Raw genomic sequence first — 25925 nt, forward strand, 5'->3', positions numbered from 1 at the left:
TCTGCACATATATGCTATTTGTAAATAATAATTAGGAATACATATTTTTACCAATTTTGGGGGGGGTTGTGTTTAAAAAACCTTTTGGCATTTTTTAATACCACTGATTAAAATGTAAAGCTCTGTCAGTACCTACATTTTGATAAATGGCTGAATCTAATCAAGTGTAATGGCATCTTCACCACCCCCACCATGCCTGAATTTTATTTGCCATGTTTTATATCTGAAATGGTGTACAACAGAGCAATGTATTATGAATGAGACTTTCCATCTTTTTAAAATGGAGACTTCAGTTGAGAACTTCTTTCCTGCATAAATACCAAAGTAGTCTGTAACTATATTTGAAAGCTTGCAGAGAACACATTTAAATGAGAGATTTTTGGAGAAATGTGTGCTTATGTTCCTATATATGTGTGAATTAATACATGCATATAAGCAACACTCTATTGAGAAATATAGAAAAGTCACCAAAAGAGCACATTCAAAATGTTGGATTTGTTTTTGAGAGGTGAGACCCAAATCAATTACAGAAGTCCAGAGGAAGTTCTTAGGAAACTTTTAAGCATTAACATATTAACAGTAGTCCTAACAAATTAACAGCAGTCCTATGCATTCCCCTGGATAAAAATCTTAAATAGCTTTGAAAAACCTAAGAGTCACCATGACACCTTATGAGATCTGGATGAAGACACATTCATTGTGTGTGGATTCTGTGCCTGAGTCCTCCTCTGCTATTACACTAGGGGCTTTTAATGGTAAATTTGATGAGGCTTAACTCTGTATATTTTTGTTCTTTTTATCCCAGGGGAGTTGCAGAGTAGACTACTTTTTCATTATATGAAGTTAAAAAAGGAGAATGCTAAAAGTTTTTACATACCTGGGAAAACATACATTTTCAAATATCTGATATTTGTTTACTTTTTAAACTATAGCATCAATTTAGGGAATAAATACCTACTGTGGTTTTCAGACACCTATTAAAGGAAATGAGATAATCAGAAAATTCAAAAACACTCTGTATCCTTTTCATGAAGTATTAATATTTACTTCTAACTAAAACTAACACACTTGTGAAATTCAGTGGGGGCATGGAGAATTTACCTGTAAAATTTTGTCTCCTCTTCATGGTATGAAAACAGTATATTTTACTGTAGGTTTTAGCTGCTGAATCTTTTAAAGATAATACACTCGATGTCTTTAGAATGGACCAGTTAGCATCTCATCAAAAAATGAACCAGGACAAAAAGAAAGTAATAGTTCTTAAATTTCTTATGTGGCAGTTTTTTTACTACTACTTGTAACTCCATAATGCCAAAATTTCCCAAAAGGTGTATATAGGTCTTGTGGGCTGTACAGCTTAATTTTTGGTATCTGAAAGTGAAGGAGTAGAGAAATACTGCTATATAAATTTTGTAACAATGGAGAAATGTATACCAAATTGTTATCTGTTTTTTCTCTATTAGAAGGATGTGAGGTTGGCCACTGGAGTGAATGGGGAACTTGTAGCAGAAATAATCGCACATGTGGATTTAAGTGGGGTCTGGAAACCAGAACACGGCAAATTGTTAAAAAGCCAGCAAAAGACACGATACCATGTCCAACCATTGCTGAATCCAGGAGATGTAAGATGGCCATGAGGCATTGTCCAGGAGGTGAGTTCAGATAATCCCTATTGTGGACTATGTGCTTTCTGGATTTTCCTCCTCCCTAACCACCCTTGCTCCCAATAAAGAATATTTATCCAAGAAGGAAACCTGATAATAACATTGGCAAGAGGGTAAAATTCCACATCGAACTTCCTTAGAGACAAATGCTTAAATTGTGAAGAATATAAAATGACTGTTTAATTTCATGATACCTTGAAAGTAATTTGGAAGACAACTTTACAAATCAACTTTTAAAACGAGATTTCTAAAAGTGTGTGTATGTGTGTGTCAGTGTTTTTCTTTTTCTTTTTTTCACTAATGTACCATAAAAGCCAGTTCTTATGAAATCAGGCCTTTGCAGATGTTGCTCTAAGAGAAGCAGCCAACTTTCAGTTGAGAAGAGTTTAGATTAGAAAAGTTTATGGAATCCGTAAAATCATCTGTATCACTACTAGTTGAAGATGACAACTTAAAATAAACTTGCCCAAACACTGGGAGGAATAAACATTGTCTTAATGTTGCCACAATTAGCTGGTTCTCTGTTTTGATAATAATTTGTGGAAAACAGCTACTAGTATGTGTATGTTTATTTGTGTCTTTGTAGTAATTGTGCTGATTTGCAGTAATTATTCTGTAATAACAGGATTAGGCCCACTTATAAATTGGGAGAAGTGTACATAGCTCAGGTGCTGGCTGGAGCCGAGTCAGTATGTTGAAATGCAGTTCTTAGCGCTGATGCTGTGCTTCTGAAAACATAATCTCTTGTTACTGTTTATTTTATCACTAGCGGATGCCGCATTGCCAAAAATGAAGTTAGGATTTTTCTAGTGCACAAAGTAGAAGAGCAAAAAAAGAAAGTTGCATGTAGAAAATTGCCCTATGAAACAATCAAAACTTTCATTTGCCTTCATTCTTGCTGTTGGGGCATAGCTTTCAGCTTTGTGGCTGTAGCCCAGAGAAGAATATATATCTGCTTAGAATGGATTTATATCCATATTCTGCTGCCTCATAGAGAATGTCTGTGATCCATGGAGGAAGACAAAACTTTTAAGACTTGAAGACTCCAGTCGGCCTTTTGAGAACTATTAGATCCAGATTCAGAAGCTACTATTAGGAAGGCAGCTTTTCCTCTTGAATTAGTTTTGCTTTTCCTTGCTGAGTCTTTGAAACAAAGTTTTTTTGGGTCTGCTTTGCACTAACAAGGATGGTTTTGTTCAGTTAAACTGGGTATTTTTCAGTCAAAATATAAGAAAATATTTTCTTACAAAACTAATAAGCCACTTCTTGGATAGCTGAGAGCATTTAACCTGCAACCTTGTGCCTAAAAACAAACCCGATGTATTCAGGTATTGGGAATAAAGGCTTTCTTTGTTGTATATTGTTTATATAACTACCCCCCACTCCTCTTCCAGCAACATGGTCCCCCAATTGTGGTTTACGTTAATAGCAAAAATTAACCTGAAAATGCTCCTATAACAAACATGCTTATGTGTAACAAGAACCAGCATGCCCCGCTCCCCTCAGAAACTATTTTGACTTAGCCCTGGTCTTGCTGAGAATTTTGTAGATAACAGCTAGATTTTTAACCTATAATGCTTATTGCATTTTTTTTTATGCTTCCAAAAGCAATGTACTGTCTTAAGAGATATAACCTGACACTGTCAGCAATTAAAATCATGTCAAAACAAAAGTTTATGTATCATCTGTTAATATTTTCTTTGACAAGTGAACCAGTAATGAACTCTTACTTAATTTACATTTAGGTTTTGCCAAATATTATTTATTAGGATAGACATTTGCAGCGATAAGCTATTGCTCTAGTCCCTGTATCAACATATTCAGCTTAATAAATTAAAATTTTAAGTAACCTTTAAAGTTATTAGGTTTAAAAGTTATACTGGAATTTGTTTTCTGTTTTATAAAAAAGGAACTAACATAAAATTGATAGAAATGGAAAATGACTCTGCAATAAAATAACTTCTATTTACAAATGTAGGAAATGAAAACTAGAAAATTAATTTTGGAACTTGAGCACCAATTGATAAAAATTGGCATAACTTTCAGTGGAGTATCCCACCTTGCCTCAGGTGAGAGAGGAAAAGGTTCCTTTCTTCTGTAGGTCACGGTAATTAATGGAAGAATGGAGAAGAAAACCACTTTATCCCATTTTACATCTTGACTTGATTTCAGTGATCTGCTTTGACAAACCATGCAAAAATGTAAGTCGTAATCAGGTTGGGAATACAGGCATTTTTCAGATCTTTTCAACATATGTATGGATTTTCCTCCTGTTGGAGCCAGTCTTAACCTGATTGCACACAAACGCAGCCTTAACCTCCTTCACACTAGAGCACAGACACATTAAAATCAGCTGCTTTTCATTACTGGAAGGCATAAGTTAGAGGTCAGCGAAATGGAGTAGTCCTAAGTAAATATATAAGATATTACACTAAAAACTATTACAAATGAAACAATAAATGGCTGTAAGATTTAAAAACAACAATGTAATACTTTAGCCTATTTCTCCTTAACTATCAATGCTTATTTGCTCGAAAACAATGAAAGGATATTTGAAGATATCTTGTCATGGACTGACATATGACATGAAGTAAGCATCCATTTGCAAACTTTTCTTGATCAGTTATCTTCTTCATTTCTGATGATGTAATCTGTAGAGTTCCTTGCACTCCTCTGACATTCCTTCTTCAGGATTCTGGTCTGGTGATCGGATGATCTGGGTCTCTGCACCCTGTCAGCTCATTAATTCTATGATCCTTGGCAAGTCACTTAACCTCTCCTGGCCTCTATTTCCTATTTTAAAGTGAGGGTATTGGGGTAGGCAATCTTGAAGATCCAGTCCAGTTCTAAAATCCAATGATTCTAAGACTAATTGCCAAAAATAACAGGAATATATTTTGTGGTTGTCATGTGAAGGGTGAGGAAGAGAATCGTAAGCCCAGGAAGATTGTTTTATGACCAAGAACTGAACACTTTTCCAGTAGTTACAACTGTGCATTCGCGCAGCCTTTTCCATCTGGTAGTTCACACTCTTCCTCTCTCCTCCTTCCTTTTCAAAGACTCTCAAAGACTGAGCAAGATTCTTGTAAAATCTTCAAATGACTTATAGTTTAGTTAGTGGGAGATATGGAGAAAGAGAGCAGGAGGAGGGGGGATCATAAAAAGATAATGGGAAAAAGGGAAAGGATGACAATGAGTTAGAGGGAAAAAATTGAACAATGAGTGTAGGAAGCAAGGGATAAAAGAACAGACTACTAAAAATGAAGACTTGGCCCCTAGCAGATGTAACTGTCTTCATTTCTCCCCCTCCCACCGTGAGCTCACTAATAGAATTCATCATGTTGGGACCAAGTTATCCTATTCATATATAACCTGCATCTTTAAATGGAAAAAATTTAAAGTCTGAACTATGTTATAGTATTAGGCAATATATTAATAGAAAAATATGAATATGCTATCATATTTAAGTGACAAATGGAAGAATAAAATCATGGCTGCTCAGCTGCAAAGTTGGGAGACATTCATGTATGGTGGGGGGAAATGTCATTTGGAGGGGACAGTAGTTTTTCACAGGATTGACCAATGCCACCTCAACCTAAAATAGTCTGTCCTATCTGTAAAGTCCCATGACAACTAATTTCAGTTTATTCATCAGGTGTTTATTGAGCAGTGCTATGTACAAATCATTGGTACACAGTTCTAACAGTGTTTTTCCTAGTGGATATCATGGCATTAGAGAAGTGGATGAGTGCTTTATTTCATGTGGAGGTGGGAGTCGTGTGAAGAAAAGCAAAGCAGGATAAGGAACAAGTGAAAGATTGCATTGGGGGTGTATTATGTTGGGTGTTCAGGGAAATTGAGGGAGTAACATTTGGTCACAAATCTGAATGACGGAGATCTTTTGAAGACCTAAGGGAAATTTTCTTCTTTTTTTTTTTTTAAGCTCTTGACCCAACGGCTATGTTTTTTGAACATCATTGATTCTCCCATTACCTATTAGAGAAGAGCAAGGGACTGAGATCTAGGATTCTTTTCCTGGGCCACAGAGATGTAGTAAGTTATTAATGGTAAAGCCAAGAGTGGGAAGCTCATGTTTACTTGTACCTTTTCCTTGTTCCTTATTATAAAATGCAAAGATAAACCCATAGTTGTCTAACATCAAAGTAGCTGACTTTAAACTATTTCTCCCTCCACCTCAATGCATCATTTTATTTTTGTTTTACTAAATGTTTCTTAAAAACATGACACTCTGCCATCACTATCACCTCCCAACATCTTCCCGCTTGAGATAGCTAGTGAAGCATACCTCAAAGGTCATTTTATTAATGCCAAGTGTTGAGTCACTGGCTTTGCCATTCCTACCTTACAGGAGAAGGCCATCTTCTTCTGTAATTTTAGTATCATTGGCCCTCCGTTTGTTGGGGAAAGTACGAGTGCAAGATTGTTCTTTCCATCCTTAGTCTTTCAAGGTCGCCCTCCCATTGAGCTGTCCCCACAGAACCATGCCTAGCACTCTGCTCTAACCCTTTGCTCCCTGGCCTGCCCAGGAGCCCTGGATCTGAACCCAACCCCACTTCTAGTAGCTCGTGGAATGGCTTCTCTCTTTCTGACACATCTAAGCAATCAGATGGTTAAAGTAATTTAGGTAATGCTTGGACAGATGCACAGATGGCCTTCTGTCTTTTTTGCTCATGGCAGCCTCAGTGTACCATACTGCAGCTGTTAGTAACAAATGGAGCAATTCTTTAAGCCCCGCTGCTGCTAAGTCACTTCAGTCGTGTCCGACTCTGTACGACCCCAGAGACGGCAGCCCACCAGGCTCCCCCGTCCCTGGGATTCTCCAGGCAAGAACACTGGAGTGGGTTGCCATTTCCTTCTCCAATGCATGAAAGTGAAAAGTGAAAGTGAAGTCGCTCAGTCGTGTCTGACCCTCAGCGACCCCATGGACTGCAGCCTACCAGGCTCCTCTGTCCATGGGATTTTCCAGGTAAGAGTACTGGAGTGGGGTGCCATTGCCTTCTCCAAGCTTTAAGCCCTAGGTCATATTTTCTCAGGACTGTGCTAAAATTTAAATATAAAAACTGCTACTTCTTAGGATTTCAACTTGAAAATAACTCACTCCTCCTCTTATGTGACATTATTTGACCAGCATCTACTTTGTGATTTTAAGTGGCTTTTAACTTTGTTGTTCTTTAGTCACTAAGTGGTGTCTGACTCTTTTGCAACCCCATGGACAGTAGCCCACCAGGCTCCTCTGTCCATTGGATTTCCCAGGCAAGAACACTGGAGTGAGTTGCCATTTCCTTCTCCAGGGCATCTTCCCACACCAGGGATCAAACCCACATCTCCTGAATTACAGGCAGATTCTTTACTGCTGAGCCACTGGGGAAGCTCTGGCTTTTAACTTGATAGGATCTAAAAGAAAATACTATTTAGCAAGCTAGAACCAGAATCTCTTGTAAACATCTACTTTTTAAAGGCAATATTAATAAGACCTCTTTAGTTTTTGTTTTCTGTGTATAAACTGACAGCAACATGTGGATTAGGTATTAGATGCTATAACCAAAGATGATTGTAGATTGTGATGGATTAAACCAAGAGCAGGAAATAAGCACATTTTCAGTAGATGGGGTCAAGAAAATGTGCTTTAGACATATGTTCTTTATTTCTGTACATTTTGTTTACATTTGAGTTGCAATTTATGTGGTCTGTTTTATACATGCCAACCTCAAAAGTAGTTTGGAGGAGAGAGGATAAGAGAAAAACCTCTTTTCTTTTGAAACTTTCAGAGTTGTCAAGAATGTAGATATTGACATTTTTATATGAAGAAGAGAGCATCTAGAAAATGGGAATTCTTTTTGCCCCTTTGTTTGCTAAGCTAAATTGTTTCTTTTAAAATCAGTGATTTGTGTTAGTCGCCTTAAGAAAATTGTACTATTTCCCGAGTACTCTGGACACACGGCAGCAAATGGTAATGTTTATTTTGATTTTAAGTTGGGGAGGTCACTCATAAGCAGCCACTTCTTAAATGTAAATGTATGCTTATCATATAAAACTGACATTTAACAAAGATTCACCTGCTTTCCAAACATTTCTCTCAGTAAAGTATCTGTAAGTCCTGCTTCATTTGTATTAACAATGAGCCTTCAGGCTGTGTCTTGGGGTGTATCTCCTCTTGCTGCCGTCCCCACCCCCACACACTATCTTCACATTTTTTAAACTTATTTCTGGAAAAGGGTAGGGGATAACCAATGGCACCTGGTGGTGGGTAGTGGTGGTGGTTTTTATTCTTCCTTGTCTGGGCTTTTTTCTGGGTGTGGGGGGCAATGATTTTTTTTTTCTTCAGATTTTTCAGTTCTCACATTTCAGAAGGTAAGGGTCTGAGGAATGGGGGAGCAGAAAAGTGGGGCCTGGTGTGCTGTGCATGGGAGTTCATGCAAAGTCCAGAGAGGGCAAGATGCAGTGCAGCCTTGGACTCAGACACAGAAATTCAGGGGCATGACCAGCGCCCCTCACATGGAGTGAGTGAGGGGATTTAAGACAGCCTCTTCTCCCAGCTGCATTTTGAGCCTGTCCTGGGGCCAGGCTTGCTTGCCCGAGGGGTCAGGGAGCGAGTGAGTGAACCCACACCTCTGTGCCATTCTCTGCAGCTTCCCGTCTGGAATCTCTATGAGCCCCATGTAATTAGAGTCTGGAGCAACATGTACTAGTCTCTTTTATGGGCGCTCGTAAAAAGGATTTCTCAACTATGTATGCCACTGAAGGTCTATGTGTAACAAGGCAAGGATAGGAACGTTTTGGAGGAGGCTTTCTTTTATGAATTCTACCCAGCAGTAAGCTACTCTGATCTTAATGTAAAATATATAAAACAATTTTTACAACACTCTAAAATAAAAACAACTCTAATAGGACACACATGGTGTCAGTGGTAGATTTTCTTTTTTTCCCCTTCTTACAGGAGACTTTTTTTTTTTTTTCCCTTATGAGATAAGGGAGCCTCAAGTATAAATCCCCTAATGGTTTCTTGGAACAACTTATTTTCCTCAGCAGACACCTCTCTGGGCTCTTTAAATGGTGTTGATAAAAAGAGCACAGGCGGGTCGCTCGGTGAGATTTCCTGTAAATGCTCCAGCTACTGGATTGACCTCCAGTTGGACTCATGGATCTCCTCCAGGATTAGGACGCAGAAAGAAAACATTTTCATGGAAATGATGACAGAGTTCTACTCAAATCCCAGCGTGGTTCATGTTGTCATCGTACAGAAGTGGTTAAGACGACAAAATTACTTTGTGCTGCAGAGGGGGGCAAAGTTCAGGTGGCAAACTTGATTCCAGTTTAAACTCAAAATGTTAAGGGCAGTAGATTCTGCTTTACAGTTGACTTGTTTGTGTAATATTTTGACCTAATATTCTGTGTAGCAGGCTTATTTGCTTGTTTTTAAGGACTTTGGAAATGAGTAAAATTATTTGAACTGGTGTAAGTACAGAGACGTTAATAATTGGTGTCATAACCTACAGCCTGCCTGTTACTCAAAGGATTTAATGATAACTTAATGTAAAAAGTATTTGATAACATGCTAAAACAGGACAAATTTTTAAAGATCAGAACTAGGAAAAACTTAGAATAAGAGCTCAGGACTGACAAGGAGAATGGGCCATACTAATACGTGTTGGGTGAAATAACTGGGCCAAAAATTTGACATTGGATTTCCTACCAGGTAGTGGGAAAACATGGCTATGATTCTATCTTAATTAAAAATAAATGATTACTTATAAAATATAGTGTCAATTTAATAACAGCTTTTGGAGAGAAAATCACCACACGTACACATATGTATATACATACAGCACATATATACCCAAACATACACACAAACACATGAATATATACACATGCCCACATGCTGCTAAGTCGCTCCAGTTGTGTCCAACTGTGCGACCCCAGAGACAGCAGCCCATCAGGCTCCCCCATCCTGGGATTCTCCAGGCAAGAACACTGGAGTGGGTTGCCATTTCCTTCTCCAGTGCACAAAAGTGAAAGTGAAGTCGCTCAGTCATGTCCAATTCTTCACGACCCCGTGGACTGCAGCCCACCAGGCTCCTCTGTCCATGGGATTTTCCAGCAAGAGTGCTGGAGTGGGGTGCCATCGCCTTCTCCATTCATGTATATATAAATGTATATGCATATTCACACATTTATACATGACACACACAGGACATGTATGTATACTTCACCTTCAGACACATTAAGGTGTACACAGGGGGTGAGACTTACATTGTAGAATTAAGGAAACTAATAATTCTCACAGTAAGGGGAATATTCTAGTTCCATGAGAAGGTAAACACTAAACAGATTTCTCAAGTGGGAAAGCCTATCGAGAGCAAGGAGTAGTATGGCAGACAGTGTCTTCAACAACACACATGTCAAACATATGTATGTTTCTGGAGGTGGAGGGCAACTTGGGAGTGTTTATCTCTCAGTGAAGGGGGAAGGCTTAATAGTGAAATATGAGTCTACAGAGGAACAGGCATCATGGAATCAGGACTTTCTGACTTACCAGTTACATTTGAATACAGTCGGAATATTGAATCCTCTGAGAACTTCATGGTATCCAGAGAATCTAGAAAATGAGCATTTGTACTGAGGGTCAACTATGATTTGAGCTTGTTCAATAAGCCAAGTGTCTTATCTACTTGGTAAGATGTTCTTAACTAAGTTCAGAAGTTGTGTATTTAGATGCCGAGTTACTTCTGGTGATTATCTCAGCCCCCACACTACATTTTAAATACCTTTTTGTGAATTTGTTCTCTAAGCCTGGTCTTCAATTATTTTAACCTTTAAAAGTAGTTTGACATGAGAGAACCATGTGGATTTTGAGTAAATTCTTACTGAGTTGAATTGACTTTATTTTTAAAGCTTTTAAAAAATATATTTATTTGGCTGTGTTGGGTCTGAATTGTGGCATGCGGGATCTTCTTCATTGCATCATGCGATGCGTGGACTCGAGTTTGCTTACTGTTTATCTCTCTATGGAACTATACAATCAATCAAGATTTAGTCATCCCATGGCATGTGGGATCTGAGTTCCCAACCAGTGATTGAATCCATGTCTCCTGCATTGCAAGGTAGATTCTTAACCACTAGACCACCAGGGAAATTCTGAATTGACTTTATTAAAATATGTTACAAGTTACCTTCTAATGCCTCTTTCAGGTCTACTTCCCTTATATAATTCAGGTATTAAGAGGTGGAGCTGAGTTTCGAATGCAGTCTGTGATTTTCCCCTATGTCTATAGGTTCATCAAATGAACTATTTAAATCTCATGTTTTAAAGAAATGGGCAAATTGGGAGTGGGAGGTGATAGAAACAAATGTTTATAGTCTAGTTGGGGATGAAAAAAAATGCACATTACAAAGTAATATAAAGAAACATGTAAAGTAACCAAAGAAATAAAATTGAATTTGTAAATATAAGTAGTATTATAGGCCCTGAAATGATAGGAAACATATCCTGTTTTAGCTGTTGTGCAAGGGAATGCTTCCTGAGGAGCAAAACACATAGGAGAGGTGGGTGAAAAACATGTTTGAATAGGGAGATCGTTTGAGATGGAACACTGTAGGAACAAGATATAGATGCCAACAAGTACCTCTTGTGTCCAAGGGAGGCTGAGCAGAAGAGCCTGGCTGAATTCAGATTTTGAGGATGGCAGTCATAAGCAGCTCACAACAAAAATACAAGCTGTAAACTGAGTGAGGCACCTGTTTGGAAAGAATAGGATTTTGAATTTTATCTTGAACAAAGGGGAGTCCTAGAGGACTTCTGAGCATGGGAGTATTTTGGTAGAACGCTGATTGAAGGTGGGAGTGGCTGAGGGTGTGTTGGTACAGTGCAGCGGGCTTCCCAGGTGGGCTAGTGGTAAAGAATCTGCCTGCCAACGCAGGAGATCCAAGAGATGCGGGTTTGATTCCTGGGTGGGGAAGATCCGCTGGAGGAGGGCACGGCAACCCACCCCAGTATTCTTGCCTGGAAAATCCCATGGACAGAGGAGCCTAGTGGGCTACAGCACATGGGGCTGCAAAGAGTCAGACACAACTGAGCGCATACACACAGAAGGAGGTAAACCGCCTGTCTCGATTTGGGGCAGGGCATCAAGCAGAGTCTGAGTTTGGGAGAATTCCCAGAGAATACTTCTGGGTTCTGATGTTTATGCATTTTTCTGTAATGCTTGCTTCTCTAAAGAGCACAGGATTTTGCCTTGACTCGCCGTCCACTGTGACCCTTAAATCTTTTTCTGCCAACTTTCTAAGCCAAGCCATTCCCCAGTTTGTATTAGTGCATTTTTTTTTTTAAGATCTAGATACATTTTGCATTCACCTTAACTGAACTATGGGCCTCTCTGGTGGCTCAGATGGTAAACATTCCACCTGCAAAGCAAGGAGACCCCAGTTCGATCCCTCAGTTGGGAAAATCCCCTGGAGAAAGGAATGGCTACCCACTCAAATAGTCTTGCCTGGAGAATTCCATGGACAGAGGAACCTGGCAGGCTATAGTCCATGGGATCACAAAGAGTCAGACATGACTAAGTGACTAACACTTTAACTGAACTATATTTGCTTTCTAACTGCCGCTTCCATTTGCCACTTACCAAGACCCTTGGATGTATTTTTCCCAATTTTCTAATTTATGATGTTACTCTTTGAATGGATGTCCTTTACCAGCTATCTTGGAGTATTCTGACAGTTTACACAAATCAGATATTATTCAGGGCAAGGATGAAATGATTCTTCTGTATCCTATTTCAATTGTATAATCTAAGATGGTTTTATCTAGCATGTTGTTTACTAGCAGCTGCCTGGAATGCTGGGTTGAGAAGGAATCTGAGTTAAATGCTGTTTAGGAGAAAACTGTATAGTTATCAATTTGCACTGTTCATGGTGTGGGACGGAAAATAATGTTGTATTTATTCCCACTAATTCTGTAATCCTCCAAGTCCCCAACACAAACTTGGCTATCTCTGATAAACAGTCATCAACCTTCTATCTTATACCTTTAATGGTAGTGAATGAATGTATATTGGAAAAAAGCAGTATGAAAAACTAGTGGAAAGAGTTGTAAATTTGGTTTATACTAGTCTTGGTCCCATAGTGGTTGAATGGCATGAGTCAAATTACTTAATTTCCTAAAACTTAGTCATTTACGAACTGGGGATATTATGTCAAGGGATTGTTGTGAGGAGTAAATGAGCATATATGCAAGTTGATGAATTCCTATTATTCTCTACATTTTGTTGTAATTTCCTTGTTAATTCTGCTGTATTTTCCATTCTTCACAGGGTTTACTCTTACCTAGTCATGCTCTCATTCAACATGAATCATCCATCTCCTGTTTGAGCCCCAAACCCACAGATCTGGCCATTGATGCTTCCTTAGATATCCTGCCAGCATGTCAAACTAAGCACAGCGGAAACCTACCTTACTATCCTTGCAAAACCTTGTTTTTCTGGGAATGGCTAACATTTCTAAAGGCATCACTAGCTTCCCACTTACCTAGGACCTCAGCCCTGCCTTTAAATCTCTTCTTCACATTCACACAAATCAAGCTCAGATCTTTGCTCAGCCGCCTAAAAAGTTTGAAAACTTGAAAAGTTTACTTAATCTTTCTACACTCCAGCATGTATTATATTTGGAACATAATAATAGATGCCTTTCAGTAGATGCCTGCTGCATAGGATTTCTAAGAGGGTTAAACATCATTCGTACCTTGCTTTGTATGGGATCAGAAAATATGGGTTGTTATTATTTCATCTTTTTAAAATAACTGCTTATCCAGTTCTGTTTCTCCACTGTTCCTTTTTATTTCTGTCATCTCTACTCGACTTAAAGACTTTTTATTCTCTTTACCTAGAAGATTGTAATATCCTTTGGTAGGCGGAGAGAATGTAGGTTAATTTGCATCCCAGTTAACAGTTGTTTCAGCATATTCAACATTAAACTCTTTTAACCTCATTTTGGCAACTCACTCCAGTATTCTTTCCAGAATAATCCCATGGACAGAGGAGCCTGGCGGGCTACAGTCCATAGCATCGCAGAGTCAGACACAGCTGAGCAATTGAGCATCCGTGCACACATAGTATAATCTCGGCGGTAAAACTGAAACAGTTTTAGAAATGGCTGGGACAGCTGCTGAGTGTCCTGATTAGCACAGGGTCTACGACAGAGCCAGCCTCAAATGTTGAAAGGGATGAAGGTTTCAGTATAACTAGGAAAGGTTAATTAATAGTGGCTGAAAAGGTGATACATTCAGAATATAGATCCAGAGTCATGGGGGGGGGGGGGATTTGAGTAAGTAAAATTGAGTAGAGGGAGAAGATCAAATGAGCAAAAACATGAAAAATGGATGTGTATAGCTACCATATAAGTAGATATGGGGCATCTACTTGATATAATGTATATGTCAGGAAGCAAAGAAAGGAAAAATTGGGGCAAAATGAATAGAAAGACAACAAGTGAACCCAGTAAAGTCCTCAAAATTAATGTTACCAAATTGAGCCTCATGGATTGACTGGTGCCAGAGAAAAATTGAGACTAACTGAAGAATTATCACAAGGAAGAGAGTTTCTGCTGATTTATGATGATTCATTTACAAACCTCAAAGCTCATCCTCAGAAAGAAAGATGGGTATAGGGTGTGGATGTATACAGATACAGTAATGCGTGTCGCGTCACTGCACCTAAAGACATTTTTGCTATGGGAATTCAATTTCTTAAACCCATTATGTATTAGTCATTTAATCTTGAGAGAGTGAAATCCATAGGTTGAGGGGAAGATGGGATCCATAGAAGGGAAGAAGTCTCTAGACATAGATCCAGGAGTAGCCAAACTAGATTCCCTGCAAGTTTTCACAGGACATGGGTTGCTTCATGGCTTGTGAGGAGGAGGCCCGGGAGGGAAGTATCTGGTCTCTCACCCTGGCTGAGAGAGAATGACTTTACTTTTTTCCTTTTTATGTTTTGGGGTTTTTTTTCATGTGTTTTCCTTTGGTGGGGGGGGGACTTGTCTCTCTCTAAAACAAAAGTTTAAGTTTCATTCATTTACATCCTTTCCTTTACATGGCAGAAGCTAAGGTACAGAGAGGATGAGTGAACTCCCCAGGGTAACAGAGGATAAGGGCAAAGCTTGATTCTGGCTTAGACACCAAACCTAGAGCTCTTGCTTCCATACAGCCTCCTTTAAAAAAAAAAAAAAAAAAAAAAAAGGGTCAAGTTTCTTTACAATGTCATGTTAAGTTTCTGCAGTACAACAGAGTGAATCAGCTGTAAGTACATACATATCCCCTCCCGCTTGAGCCTCCCTCCCATCCCACCCCTCTAGGTCATCACAGAGCACCACACAGCCTCTTTTCTGTTCAGCATATAGTTATCTCCGGGAATTCCTCAGAGGTGCTATGACTAGGATTTTCATGTTCTTGCATACACACAGCTCCTGTATTGATTGGCACTTTATTTTTGCAGTGTTTTCTCTCCAAATAGTGGTGTAAAACTCAGCTCAGGCTGATTCAATACAGTATGTGCTTTTCATTAAGGTGGACTGTACAAGATTCTGTGATGGACCAAAAAGACAGTCCCAACCCTGCCTTCAGCTAGTTGACAGTTTTTCTAATTGGGTATGCAAATTACATAGAGTTAAATGTGGTATTAGATGGACAAGCACATGATATGCCCCAAACACAACTTCATTTCATCTTGAGCTGCCTCTTTAACATTTTTACTCAGTAGGTGTTATCTTCCCTTGTTCCTAGGGGAAAATCCTGGCAGGTCTTACATCTTTTCTGCTCAGTTTTTGGTGAAAAAGTCCTATGGTCATTTTGTCATTGATATAGCCTTGATTTAATTATTAGATAATAACCAAAAACTAGAAACGTGAATTCATAATAAGCCTTTGATTATTATCTTGGAGAAAATTTACAACAGACTTTGGCTGATACAAAGAGCCTATTTTAAAAAATATCTATGTATATAAAAATACCGACTTTCCAAACTATCCCTTTCTTGAAAATTCTAAAGGAAATAAACCTCTGATGAAATGAAATGGTAAAAAGTAACTAATGCTAATTCCTATAAGATGTATATTGTGTAGACTCCTGTTCCTTTCGTCTCTTTTCATTTTACATCAAAACCATAGGAGGAAACCACACGGATGTCTTGCATGTGTGCAAAGATTTCTTGTAGTATTCTTGTATTTTCATGTTGAGAGTGGTATTGATAACCTTAGTAATTTAAAGTAATTTCTGCTTCAAATGTCAAGTGTCAGTAGCATTTCAGATCTTCCTCTACTTGGTGTAATTGTCAGCTCTAAGCTCACAGACTGACCTAATACAGTCATCAGATATGCTTTGAATTAAGTTATTTGGCTAACTTCTGTAGCCTTGTTTGAAGCAGTGCAGTGTGTTGCCGTTACCAGTTTGCTTCTGCTTTATCAGAAACATAAGACCTGTATATCCCAAGAACCACTATGTGAAATTTTCTACCAGGTGGATGACATGTGAGCATATCTGGTTGCAGAATTATAACATCGGTAGTAGCCTAATTTGAACCATGCCTTTTATAATAGCTTACATTTATTAAGAACTTGCTTAAAGGAGTTCAAACAAGGGTGGTGACCTCTTAGACACCCATATTTTAAAACCCTTTTTTTTTTTTCAATCGGACAGTCCTTAAGTTGTTCATCTCTTATGCAACTTTTAGTATTTGGTAACCAGTGATTCCACAATTAGTGTTATGCAATGAATGCACAATGAAAGATGGATTCAAAATTCAAAACTTGCAGTCATTTATTCTTGTACACACACTTACGTGCGCGCGTGGTGGGGATGAGAGCTAGTGCTCTCTGTGCTGCCTTCAGGGAAATGTTCAACATTGCGCTTGGCATTTTGTTTGACAGTTGTCACGTTGTTTTCATTGTCTCTCCATTTTGTTTATTTTCCTGCTTCTTAAGCAGCCTGATGAAATCGCATCAGCTAACTGGAATTGAATTTTGATGAGTGCCAAGTTGCTTTGATGAAATCTAGTGTAATTATCTTAAACTCGACTTTATTTGGCTTTAATGCTGGCATTTTCCATATTGAGAAAATTAGAGCTTTTGTCTGCTACTGGAGATAGAAGCCCTGTAGGAAACAAAGATAGCTCAAACACAAAAAGGAACGACAGAAGAAGTTCATTTTATACCTTTGTTTCAGAACTACTGTCCACACATTCAGACTTCTTTTAAAAAAAGTGTTAGCATCCATTCCTTTTAATAGTGATAAAATCAGAATTAGCTATTAGCCAAAACTACCCTCAGCCATGAACTTAGAGAAATAGTTTTCTTGTTGACCATGAAAAAAGGTTTCATGTCCCATTATCTGGATTTTCCCAAGGTGGACAAAAATATTTTGTATATTAAATACAAGATGATATTCCCTTTTGTCAACCAAGGAAACAACTTTTAAATTGTACCTCCTACTGATATTTTAGGCTACAAAGCCAGTACAATAAAGGAATCAAAGAATTTTAGAGTCAAAAGACTCCTAAAGTTAAATCTTAATTTCTGATTCTTACGACATAGAGGGAATAAAACTTGCTGAACTCTTGTGTGATTAAATTAGGCGATACCATTGTTACCAATGTCTCTCTTTGGAGTCTATGGCCATACCACTCTGAATATGCCCAATCTCACCTGATCTCAGAAGCTAAGCAGGGTTCGGCCTGGTTAGTACTTGAATGGGAGACCAGTGTATCTCTTTGGAGATCATTCAGTTCAGCTCAGTTGCTCAGTCGTGTCCTACTCTTTGCGACCCCATGAATGGCAGCACACCAGGCCTCCCTGTCCATCACCAACTCCTGGAGTTCACTCAGACTCACATCCATCGAGTCCGTGATGCCATCCAGCCATCTCATCCTCGGTCGTCCCCTTCTCCTCCCGACCCCAATCCCTCCCAGCATCAGAGTCTTTTCCAATGAGTCAACTCTTCGCATGAGGTGGCCAAAGTACTGGAGTTTCAGCTTTAGAATCATTCCTTCCAAAGAAATCTCAGGGCTGATCTCCTTCAGAATGGACTGGTTAGATCTCCTTGCAGTCCAAGGGACTCCCAAGAGTCTTCTCCAACACCAGAGTTCAAAAGCATCAATTCTTCGGCGCTCAGCCTTCTTCACAGTCCAGCTCTCATATCCATACATGACCACTGGAAAAACCATAGCCTTGACTAGACGGACCTTAGTCGGCAAAGTAATATCTCTGCTTTTGAATATGCCATCTAGGTTGGTCATAACTTTCCTTCCAAGGAGTAAGCGTCTTTTAATTTCATGGCTGCAGCCACCATCTGCAGTGATTTTGGAGCCCCCAAAAATAAAGTCTGACACTGTTTCCCCATCTATTTGCCATGAAGTGATGGGACCGGATGCCATGATCTTCGTTTTCTGAATGTTGAGCTTTCAGCCACTTTTTCACTCTCCTCTTTCACTTTCATCAAGAGGCGCTTTAGTTCTTCACTTTCTGCCATAAGGGTGGTGTCATCTGCATATCTGAGGTTATTGATATTTCTCCCAGCAATCTTGATTCCAGCTTGTGCTTCTTCCAGCCCAGCGTTTGTCATGATGTACTCTGCATATAAGTTAAAAAAGCAGGGTGACAATATACAGCCTTGACATTCTCCTTTTCCTATTTGGAACCAGTCTGTTGTTCCATGTCCAGTTCTAACTGTTGCTTCCTGGCCTGCATACAGATTTCTCAGGAGGCAGGTCAGGTGGTCTGGTATTCCCATCTCTTTCAGAATTTCCCACAGTTTATTGTGATCCACACAGTCAAAGGCTAATGCTAGAATTTCAAGAGGTTTAGGCCACGACTGTACAATAGGATCTTCAGAATGTTCACACAGTCTGAAATAGGACATTTAGCTCTTCAGCTAATATATCTTCCCCATTTACATAGGATGCCAGCAGTCTTCTGGTGTCCCCAAGGCTTCTAAATCTAATGTGTATTGGTTGTAGAATTGGAAGAGATAGCCTGCTTTTATTCTGTAACCATGGACAATGCAGCCACCCTCATCAATTCTTAAAAAGACTGGGGCTGCTCTTTGGACACTTGGAGATACTTATCTCAGTTTTCTGATTTGAGTCGATTCCCTAAAGTGATTTTAGAATTTTGACTTGCAAAGTCTGGCACAGAACATCCCCACTCAAAATACAGTATACTAACGCATATATATGGAATTTAGAAAGATGGTAACGATAACCCTGTATGCAAGACAGCAAAAGAGACACAGATGTATAGAACAGTCTTTTGGACTCTGTGGGAGAGGGAGAGGATGGGATGATTTGGGAGAATGGCATTGAAACATGTATAAGAAACTAATCATATAAGAAACTAATTGCCAGTCTAGGTTCGATGCAGGATACAGGATGCTTGGGGCTGGTGCACTGGGATGACCCAGAGAGATGGTATGGGGAGGGAGGTGGGAGGCAGGTTCAGGATTGGGAACACGTGTACAACCATGGCAGATTCATGTTGATGTATGGCAAAACCAATACAGTACTGTAAATTAAAAAATGCTTATAGATGGCGGCAGTTTAATGGAAGACAGATAATTGGTGGTTGATAATTCAAGGCAGCTCTATAGCCCTGAAAGAAAGTTACGTACGTTACATTTCTTCAAAATCATCTGTTTCTGTACCTTCGCATAACCTAATTCAAATTATTTTCTTTTTCATGTTTTTTCCCTGGGTCAGTTTTCAGTGGGCATAACCTACCTGATCTATTAAACACTAACTATTAAGAGTTCACTTATTAGTTTTACTACATTGTTTATAGAGTGTTCAATCAAGGACCACTTCAGAGTTACAGAATTACTGGGTTCTGCCAACTATGAAACCAAGCTGCTTTTCTATTTAAAAACAGAATGTGTGTGTTAGTTGCTCAGTCATGTCTGACTCTTTGAGACCCCATGGACTGTAGCCCACCAGACTGCTCTGTCCATGGAATTCTCTGGGCAAGAATACTGGAGTGGGTTGCCATTTCCTTCTCCAGGGGATCTTCCCAACCCAGGGATCAAACCCAGGTCTCCTGCATTGCAGGTGGATGCTTGAACATTTGAGCTACTAGGGAAGCCACTAAAAACCGAATGGGATCACCTAAATGCCAACTCCTCACTTGTTAAGTTTACTCGTGGTCTGACTGATGCCCATTCTGATGGAAATAAACCTTTATCAGAGTGGTATCTTATGGTGGTGTAAATTTCACTGCATTTATATTTTAAGTAATTTATGAATTATCTGGCAAGGGTTATCTTAGTGGATTTTACAGATGTAGCCCCAAAACATAAAATAAAAATGTTCCATATTTATTTGTGTACCATGTGCAGAAATTACCTCTATAAATGATTTCAATGTACTCTTTATTATACTGATTTTTTTTTTTTTTTTGGTACTGACTTATTTAGCTCTTGTGGGTTTTCCTGGTGGCTCAGATGGTAAAGAATCCTCTTGCAGTACAGGAGACTGGAGTTCGATCCCTGGGTCAGGAAGATCCCGTGGAGAAGGGAAGGGCTACCCACTCCAATATTCTTGCCTGGAGAATTCCATGGATAGAGGAGCCTGGCAGGCTATAGTCCATGGGACTGCAAAGAGTTGGACATGACCAAGTGACTAACACATTTAGTTCCTGCAGCTGTTACTATTATCCACAATCTATACCAAAGATCTGGTGAAGCTTTTGTATACCCAAGTCCTAGACTTCCATGCAGTTTGATTTAGAGAAAGCCACCACCGAAGATAATTTCTAGACGAAGAATAAAAGAGTGAATTGTAGCAGCTCTGTGTCTCAGGCTGTTCAATGGGTTCTGACTGTAGTCTACGCCGCAGCTCCAGATGAGTTGAAAATAGTTACTCTGGAGTCTGAATGCAATTGCTGTCTTCTCGGTGTAAGGGTTTGTTGATCAACAGGCTTGAAAGAAATTAATAAAATATGCATTTTTTTGGTAAGATGCATGGTTTCTTATTATAATAGATATTCTACAAACCATGAGCCGTGTTAAAATGTGATTCAAGATTTCAAACAAATCTTCTACAGCTGAAATTATAAAGCAAGAACCAAATGCTGAAAGAAGGGAATAGGCACCATAGAAAAATGTTGATGGCAATTTGCTTGAGGTTCATAAAGGAGTTATATTATACCTTTTTTTAAAATTGGAGGATAATTGCTTTTCAATGTTGTGTTAGAAACTAACACAAGTATATATATATCCCCTCCCTTTTAAGCCTCCCTCCCACCACCACCCAGTCTCCCCTGTGTTCAGGGAGCTCCCTGCTAGCTAGCTATTTTACACAAAGTAGTGTATACATGTCAATGGTGCTCTTCCAATTCACCCACCCTAACCCTAAGAAAAAAAAAGATTATCAGAAGGGACGTGTGATTAATGTTTTCATCAATAGCTAAAACAGTTCAGTATATTTGATTCCTTTTAATCTATTTGATAAAATTTTTCAAGTTGCTTTTTCTATATAATAACTTTCCTTTCAAAACTGTGCTTATATTCTTCAGATCTCCAAGTTCTTTTAAAATATATTTTTAAAATTATGATAAAACAGTACATATTTAAGGTATACAAATCTTTGATATCCTGACTCTCCATTTGAGAGACCCAGCTTCAGGAAGGGGCTTGTTGAGGCAGATCTTAAATGGCTTTGGGCCAAGAGGCCATGAGCAAAACACCCACAGGCACATACTGGGAACTGAAGCTTTTCTCAGAGAAACAGATCATCTGACTTTTTAATTAGAAAACCATCTAAGTCTACACCTCGGTGTCATCTCTTGGGACTTCTAAACCAGAAACTAGCGTATCTTTACTAGTGTTTTTCTTTTATAAAACATGCCATAAAAATGTAGAACCATAGCCAGGGGAGAGATCAGGGGTAAGGGGGTGTGTCTCAAGGGATTGATAACAGGATTAAAACTTTACAGAAATCCTTTGCATTTCTGGCTAGCATCTGTTATAAAGCACACATACTTAACTTGGCTGGAGCTGTGAAACCTGGTGTTTCACATTTCAGGTTCCTTTTAGGCAAAATTCAACACTTGACCTTCTAAGCAGAAACGACCACCTCTGTGAAAATTTAAGAACTAGCCCTGAGCTCAGGAAAGGGTAGACCAACGTGAGGGGAAACCCCCTTGGGACAAAGTGGTTTCTTTAGCCAGGTCAGTGGCAAAAGGCAGGATGCCTTTCAAACTGGTTGAAATCAAATATGATGTTATGATAGCAAAATGAAAAGGGTTTGGGGATTACAAGCTATGAGGCTGAGGAAGCTGTGTTCTGCTGTGTTGACTTCTGAGAGGTCAGTTTGGATCTGTTGGTATCAGAGATTTCCTTAAAGTTATCTCTAGTTCAAAGATGATATTAAGCATTGTAGTTTGTTTTGTTTTGGGGAGAGATGATGTTTAGAGAAAAACACCCCAAATAGGCACTTTATTTTTGAAACAGCTGTAGAAAAATCAAGGATTTATTTATTTTTTATTACCAAGGTTGTAGCCCACACTGAAGCAACTTAGCAGCAGCAGCAGCCCACACTGGCCTTTGAGATTCTAGATGGCTTTTTTTTTTTTTAATGTTCATAGGATATAGGCAGAATACTTGGCATTTAACTTACTTGGCATCTTCATGTTTCTGTACAGATGAGCAGGTGCTTCATGGAGGTCAGTAACGCGAGGAAGATTACAACAAATTTATTTTACTTCTTTATGTTCAGTGTTCCAGGCTGTGCTCTTGCAAATGTTCTCTATTTTGTGTGACTGAACAGCAAAGCAGAGGCTAAGGCACAGTAAAGACAGTTTTAATGCTCAAAATTAAACTGCTGTTCCATGTAGCTGTCCCAGAATAACTTTTAAATCATTGTGCCCTTTGGTCTAGTAACTTTCTAGGTACCTTCTCTGCTGCCTCATTCTCCCTGCTAAAGTTTGTGAGGGATCAGCTGTACTACCAGGCTATCAAATGTATTCAATTTTGGAAGCAAACACTTCATGGTTGTTTAAAAATCCAAAGTATTCACATGGGGGAAAGTGTGGGAGGTTTCAAGTTTCTGAAACATTCTGCAGAAAATGAAGTGATAACAGTTCCTGCCGGTGGCCATATGACTCAATAATAACTGGAAGAAAAAAAAAAAGTTTGTTTAGGCTTGGCCAGAGTTAATAACAAGAGTTGTAATCTTATTTTTGCTCACAAACATGTTTCCTTTCTCCACAACACCTTTCCTCATCTTCTGTAGACACATTGGTCTTTTCTGAGACCTGGCTTCACTCTTCGAGAGATGTGTTCAGCATGTATTCTGTGCTGATTCAAAGCTTTGTTTTGATTCCTACCATTCATTAAAAACACAGTAACAGCAGAACCTCAAATCTCTTGCCACAGTACAATGTTAGCCTGTGTTATGGCAAAATGTGGGGAGCATTTGTGGCCGGCAGGCAGGGGTAGGTGCTTAGAAGGTTTTCGTTTCAAGTCCATGACTTACAGCCTCAGTTCATCAAAATGCTTTACTCACAAAGATTTCAGAATACATTTGGCACCAACATGTGCTAACGTGAGTTTCTGTTGTGTTTAGATTCCTTCTCAGCTTGGTCAGCCAGATCTTTATTTTATTTTGGTGCACAGGCACATCTGTCACCTGTTTCCTCAGAGACTATATGCCTCCTGGGAGGGGCTCCTTTTTCCTGAGCCCATGCTTCATGTTTAGCTTCCAAATACATTTAACATTTCTAGAGCCACAATCAGGTGAGTTACCCAATTTTTAATCCATTTGGTTGATAGGCTAGGGTGTTATGGTCTGTTTTATTGTATTTATTTATTTTCACTAAGTGGGTGGGATATTTCAGCTTTAATAAATGACCTTTTGTGCTGATAGTGTTGTGGGCAAAGAGACTGTATATTTTGAGAAGAAAACCTTTCACTTCAATACATTAAGTAATTCTGCAGGAATTCATAACTGGAAGGTTTAAGATAATGTGTTTTAAAGAGGGTTCCAAGAGCATTGCCTTGAAAAATGGTGGGTAGTTGTGAACTGTCACAAGAATGAAATTACTTGGACCTTTCTGGGTTAATTTTAATTTCTTAATATATTCAAGTTCTGAATTCACATACACTTGACAACAGAAGTCAAATAGTTGATTCAATAAACATGCCAAGAAATGCAGCAAAACTAACATTTTTATCTGTAGCAATAAAACTGCTGAGTCTATTAAATGTCTTAATCTCTTCTAACTTGACATTTAAACTCTAAAGGACACTAAATTTTTATGTTACGAGAATGTTGCCTGAAAAAGCCCTACTAGGTTGCAATTTCAAGAATCCTATTGTGGACAGGTTCAGGATTTTAAGAGAACATACAAGAAATATCAGTATTTATATACCTCATTCATTCATATTCCCTCTGTATGTGTATATATGACCAAGATGTATATTTTCTTAAGTGGTCTGCTGAAAACATGGAGGGGGAACTCTCCCAGTAATCTGGGTCAAATCCGTTCAGTGAAATACTCAGTTACTAAAAGGCTTGGTGATAAAACTATCCAGAAAAGTCATAATGTAGAATTGCAGGTTACATTTCCAGGGGTGAATATTTTGGTGTCCCACCTGTGAACCGTCTTGCTTCTCGATGTCCTTGCATCTCCAGTTGGTGTCACCCTCTTTCAGCCTTGATGCCACCACCACCTGGGCTTCCACTGTAGGGCCACCTGCTATTTCTGTTTCTATGTTTTGCAGCCCTCAAATGATGAGAGGCAGAAAGAGCAAAGGAGTAAAGAGAGCAAAGGCTTTGCAGTTGCACGTCTGGAGACTGTCTCACCAGGGCTACCGCTCATTAACTATTTGTCCCTGGACCCATGAAATGGGACCTTTCAGGCTTTAGGGAGAGAGAGTACATGGTGTCATGTGTATAGCTCGTGTCTCCCGATGCTTACTGTTTGTTAGTGTGGGTCTGTCAATTCCTCCAGCCGACCCTGGATGACTTGCTAGGATGCTAGAGAGCTTCGGCTTCTAGAAAGCAGTAATACTATTCCAGATTCCTAGCTCCTCTTAGACACATAAACCTAGGTCATTTATTCATGAGGCCCTCAGGCACCTTCTGCCACTGAGTAAGTATTTAGTACTATTCTGTGGCCCTGATGCAAAGGTCCTACACCTTTATGTCTTCTGATTCTGCTCACTTAGTCGGGCAATTGTCTTTAATTCAGACCTGGTCATGGTTTCCCCCAATCTTGACTATCTTCTCACAGGTGTAAGGACTTCCCACAAATCCAGGATTCAGCAGGAAGCCATGAGATGGCAAAATTCAAAGCCTTATCTCATGATAGGCAGCTTTTGTGTTACTACTATGTTTTCTGAAACTAGTTTTAAAATTACTAGCTTATAGATTTGCAGTAGTACATAATTTTTGTGTATCTGGACATTTTTATACATGTTAAAGTCTGACTATTGTATAAAATATATATTAAATTATATATATAATTACTTTACACATATATATAAGTATCTTATGAAGATATGATATAATCATAGGAATAAAAATACACCTTGCAGGTAAAATCCTATTTTTTTTTTTTTTACCATATCTAAATATAAATTTGAGCACCTAAGGTTTTCCTGCATTTGGGGAGAGTTTATTTTTTTGGTCAACAAGGCTCCTAAACAAAAAGAGAGTTGTCATGAAAAAAATCAATAGCATCCCTAGAAGCATTAGTCAATCAACCATAAGCCAACACGGTTTATATTTCTGATGGAAAGGATTGTCACACCCACTTCTCAGTCCTCAGTGTTTAGTTAAAGTGAAACTCACTCAGTTGTGTCCAACTCTTTGCAACCCCATGGGCCATACATTCCATGGAATTATCCAGGTCTGAATACTGGAGTGGGTAGCCCTTCCCTTCTCCAGGGGATCTTCCCAACCCAGGGGTCAAACACAGGTCTCTCACATTGCAGGTGGATTTTTTTTTTTTTTTTTTAACCAGCTGAGCCACCAGGGAAGCCAAGAATACTGGAGTGGATAGCCTATCCCTTCTCCAGTGGATCTTCCTGACCTAGGAATCAACCCGGGGTCTCCTGCATTGCAGGCAGATTCTTTACCAACTGAGCTATCAGGGAAGCCCTATATAAGTAGGTAGTCAGTAAATATCTGAATGCATGTAGCTACGTAAAATGTTCCTCCTTTGTACTTTTTGGAAGTTTTTAAATTTTGCATGAATAAC

The 25925-nt window shown here is 39.0% G+C and overlaps 1 protein-coding gene across 1 annotated transcript in view; it reads left to right on the plus strand.

Annotated features, from left to right (window-relative positions):
• Positions 1-25925, plus strand: part of RSPO2 (R-spondin 2) — a 175933-nt gene that overhangs the window by 115904 nt on the left and 34104 nt on the right. The window contains exon 4 of the mRNA XM_052651925.1: positions 1464-1652. Within this exon, the coding sequence (XP_052507885.1) occupies positions 1464-1652 (189 nt within the window). The remainder of the gene's footprint in view (positions 1-1463; positions 1653-25925) is intronic.

This window comes from Budorcas taxicolor, chromosome 14, assembly GCF_023091745.1.
Source record: "Budorcas taxicolor isolate Tak-1 chromosome 14, Takin1.1, whole genome shotgun sequence".
Taxonomy (NCBI): Eukaryota; Metazoa; Chordata; class Mammalia; order Artiodactyla; family Bovidae; genus Budorcas; species Budorcas taxicolor.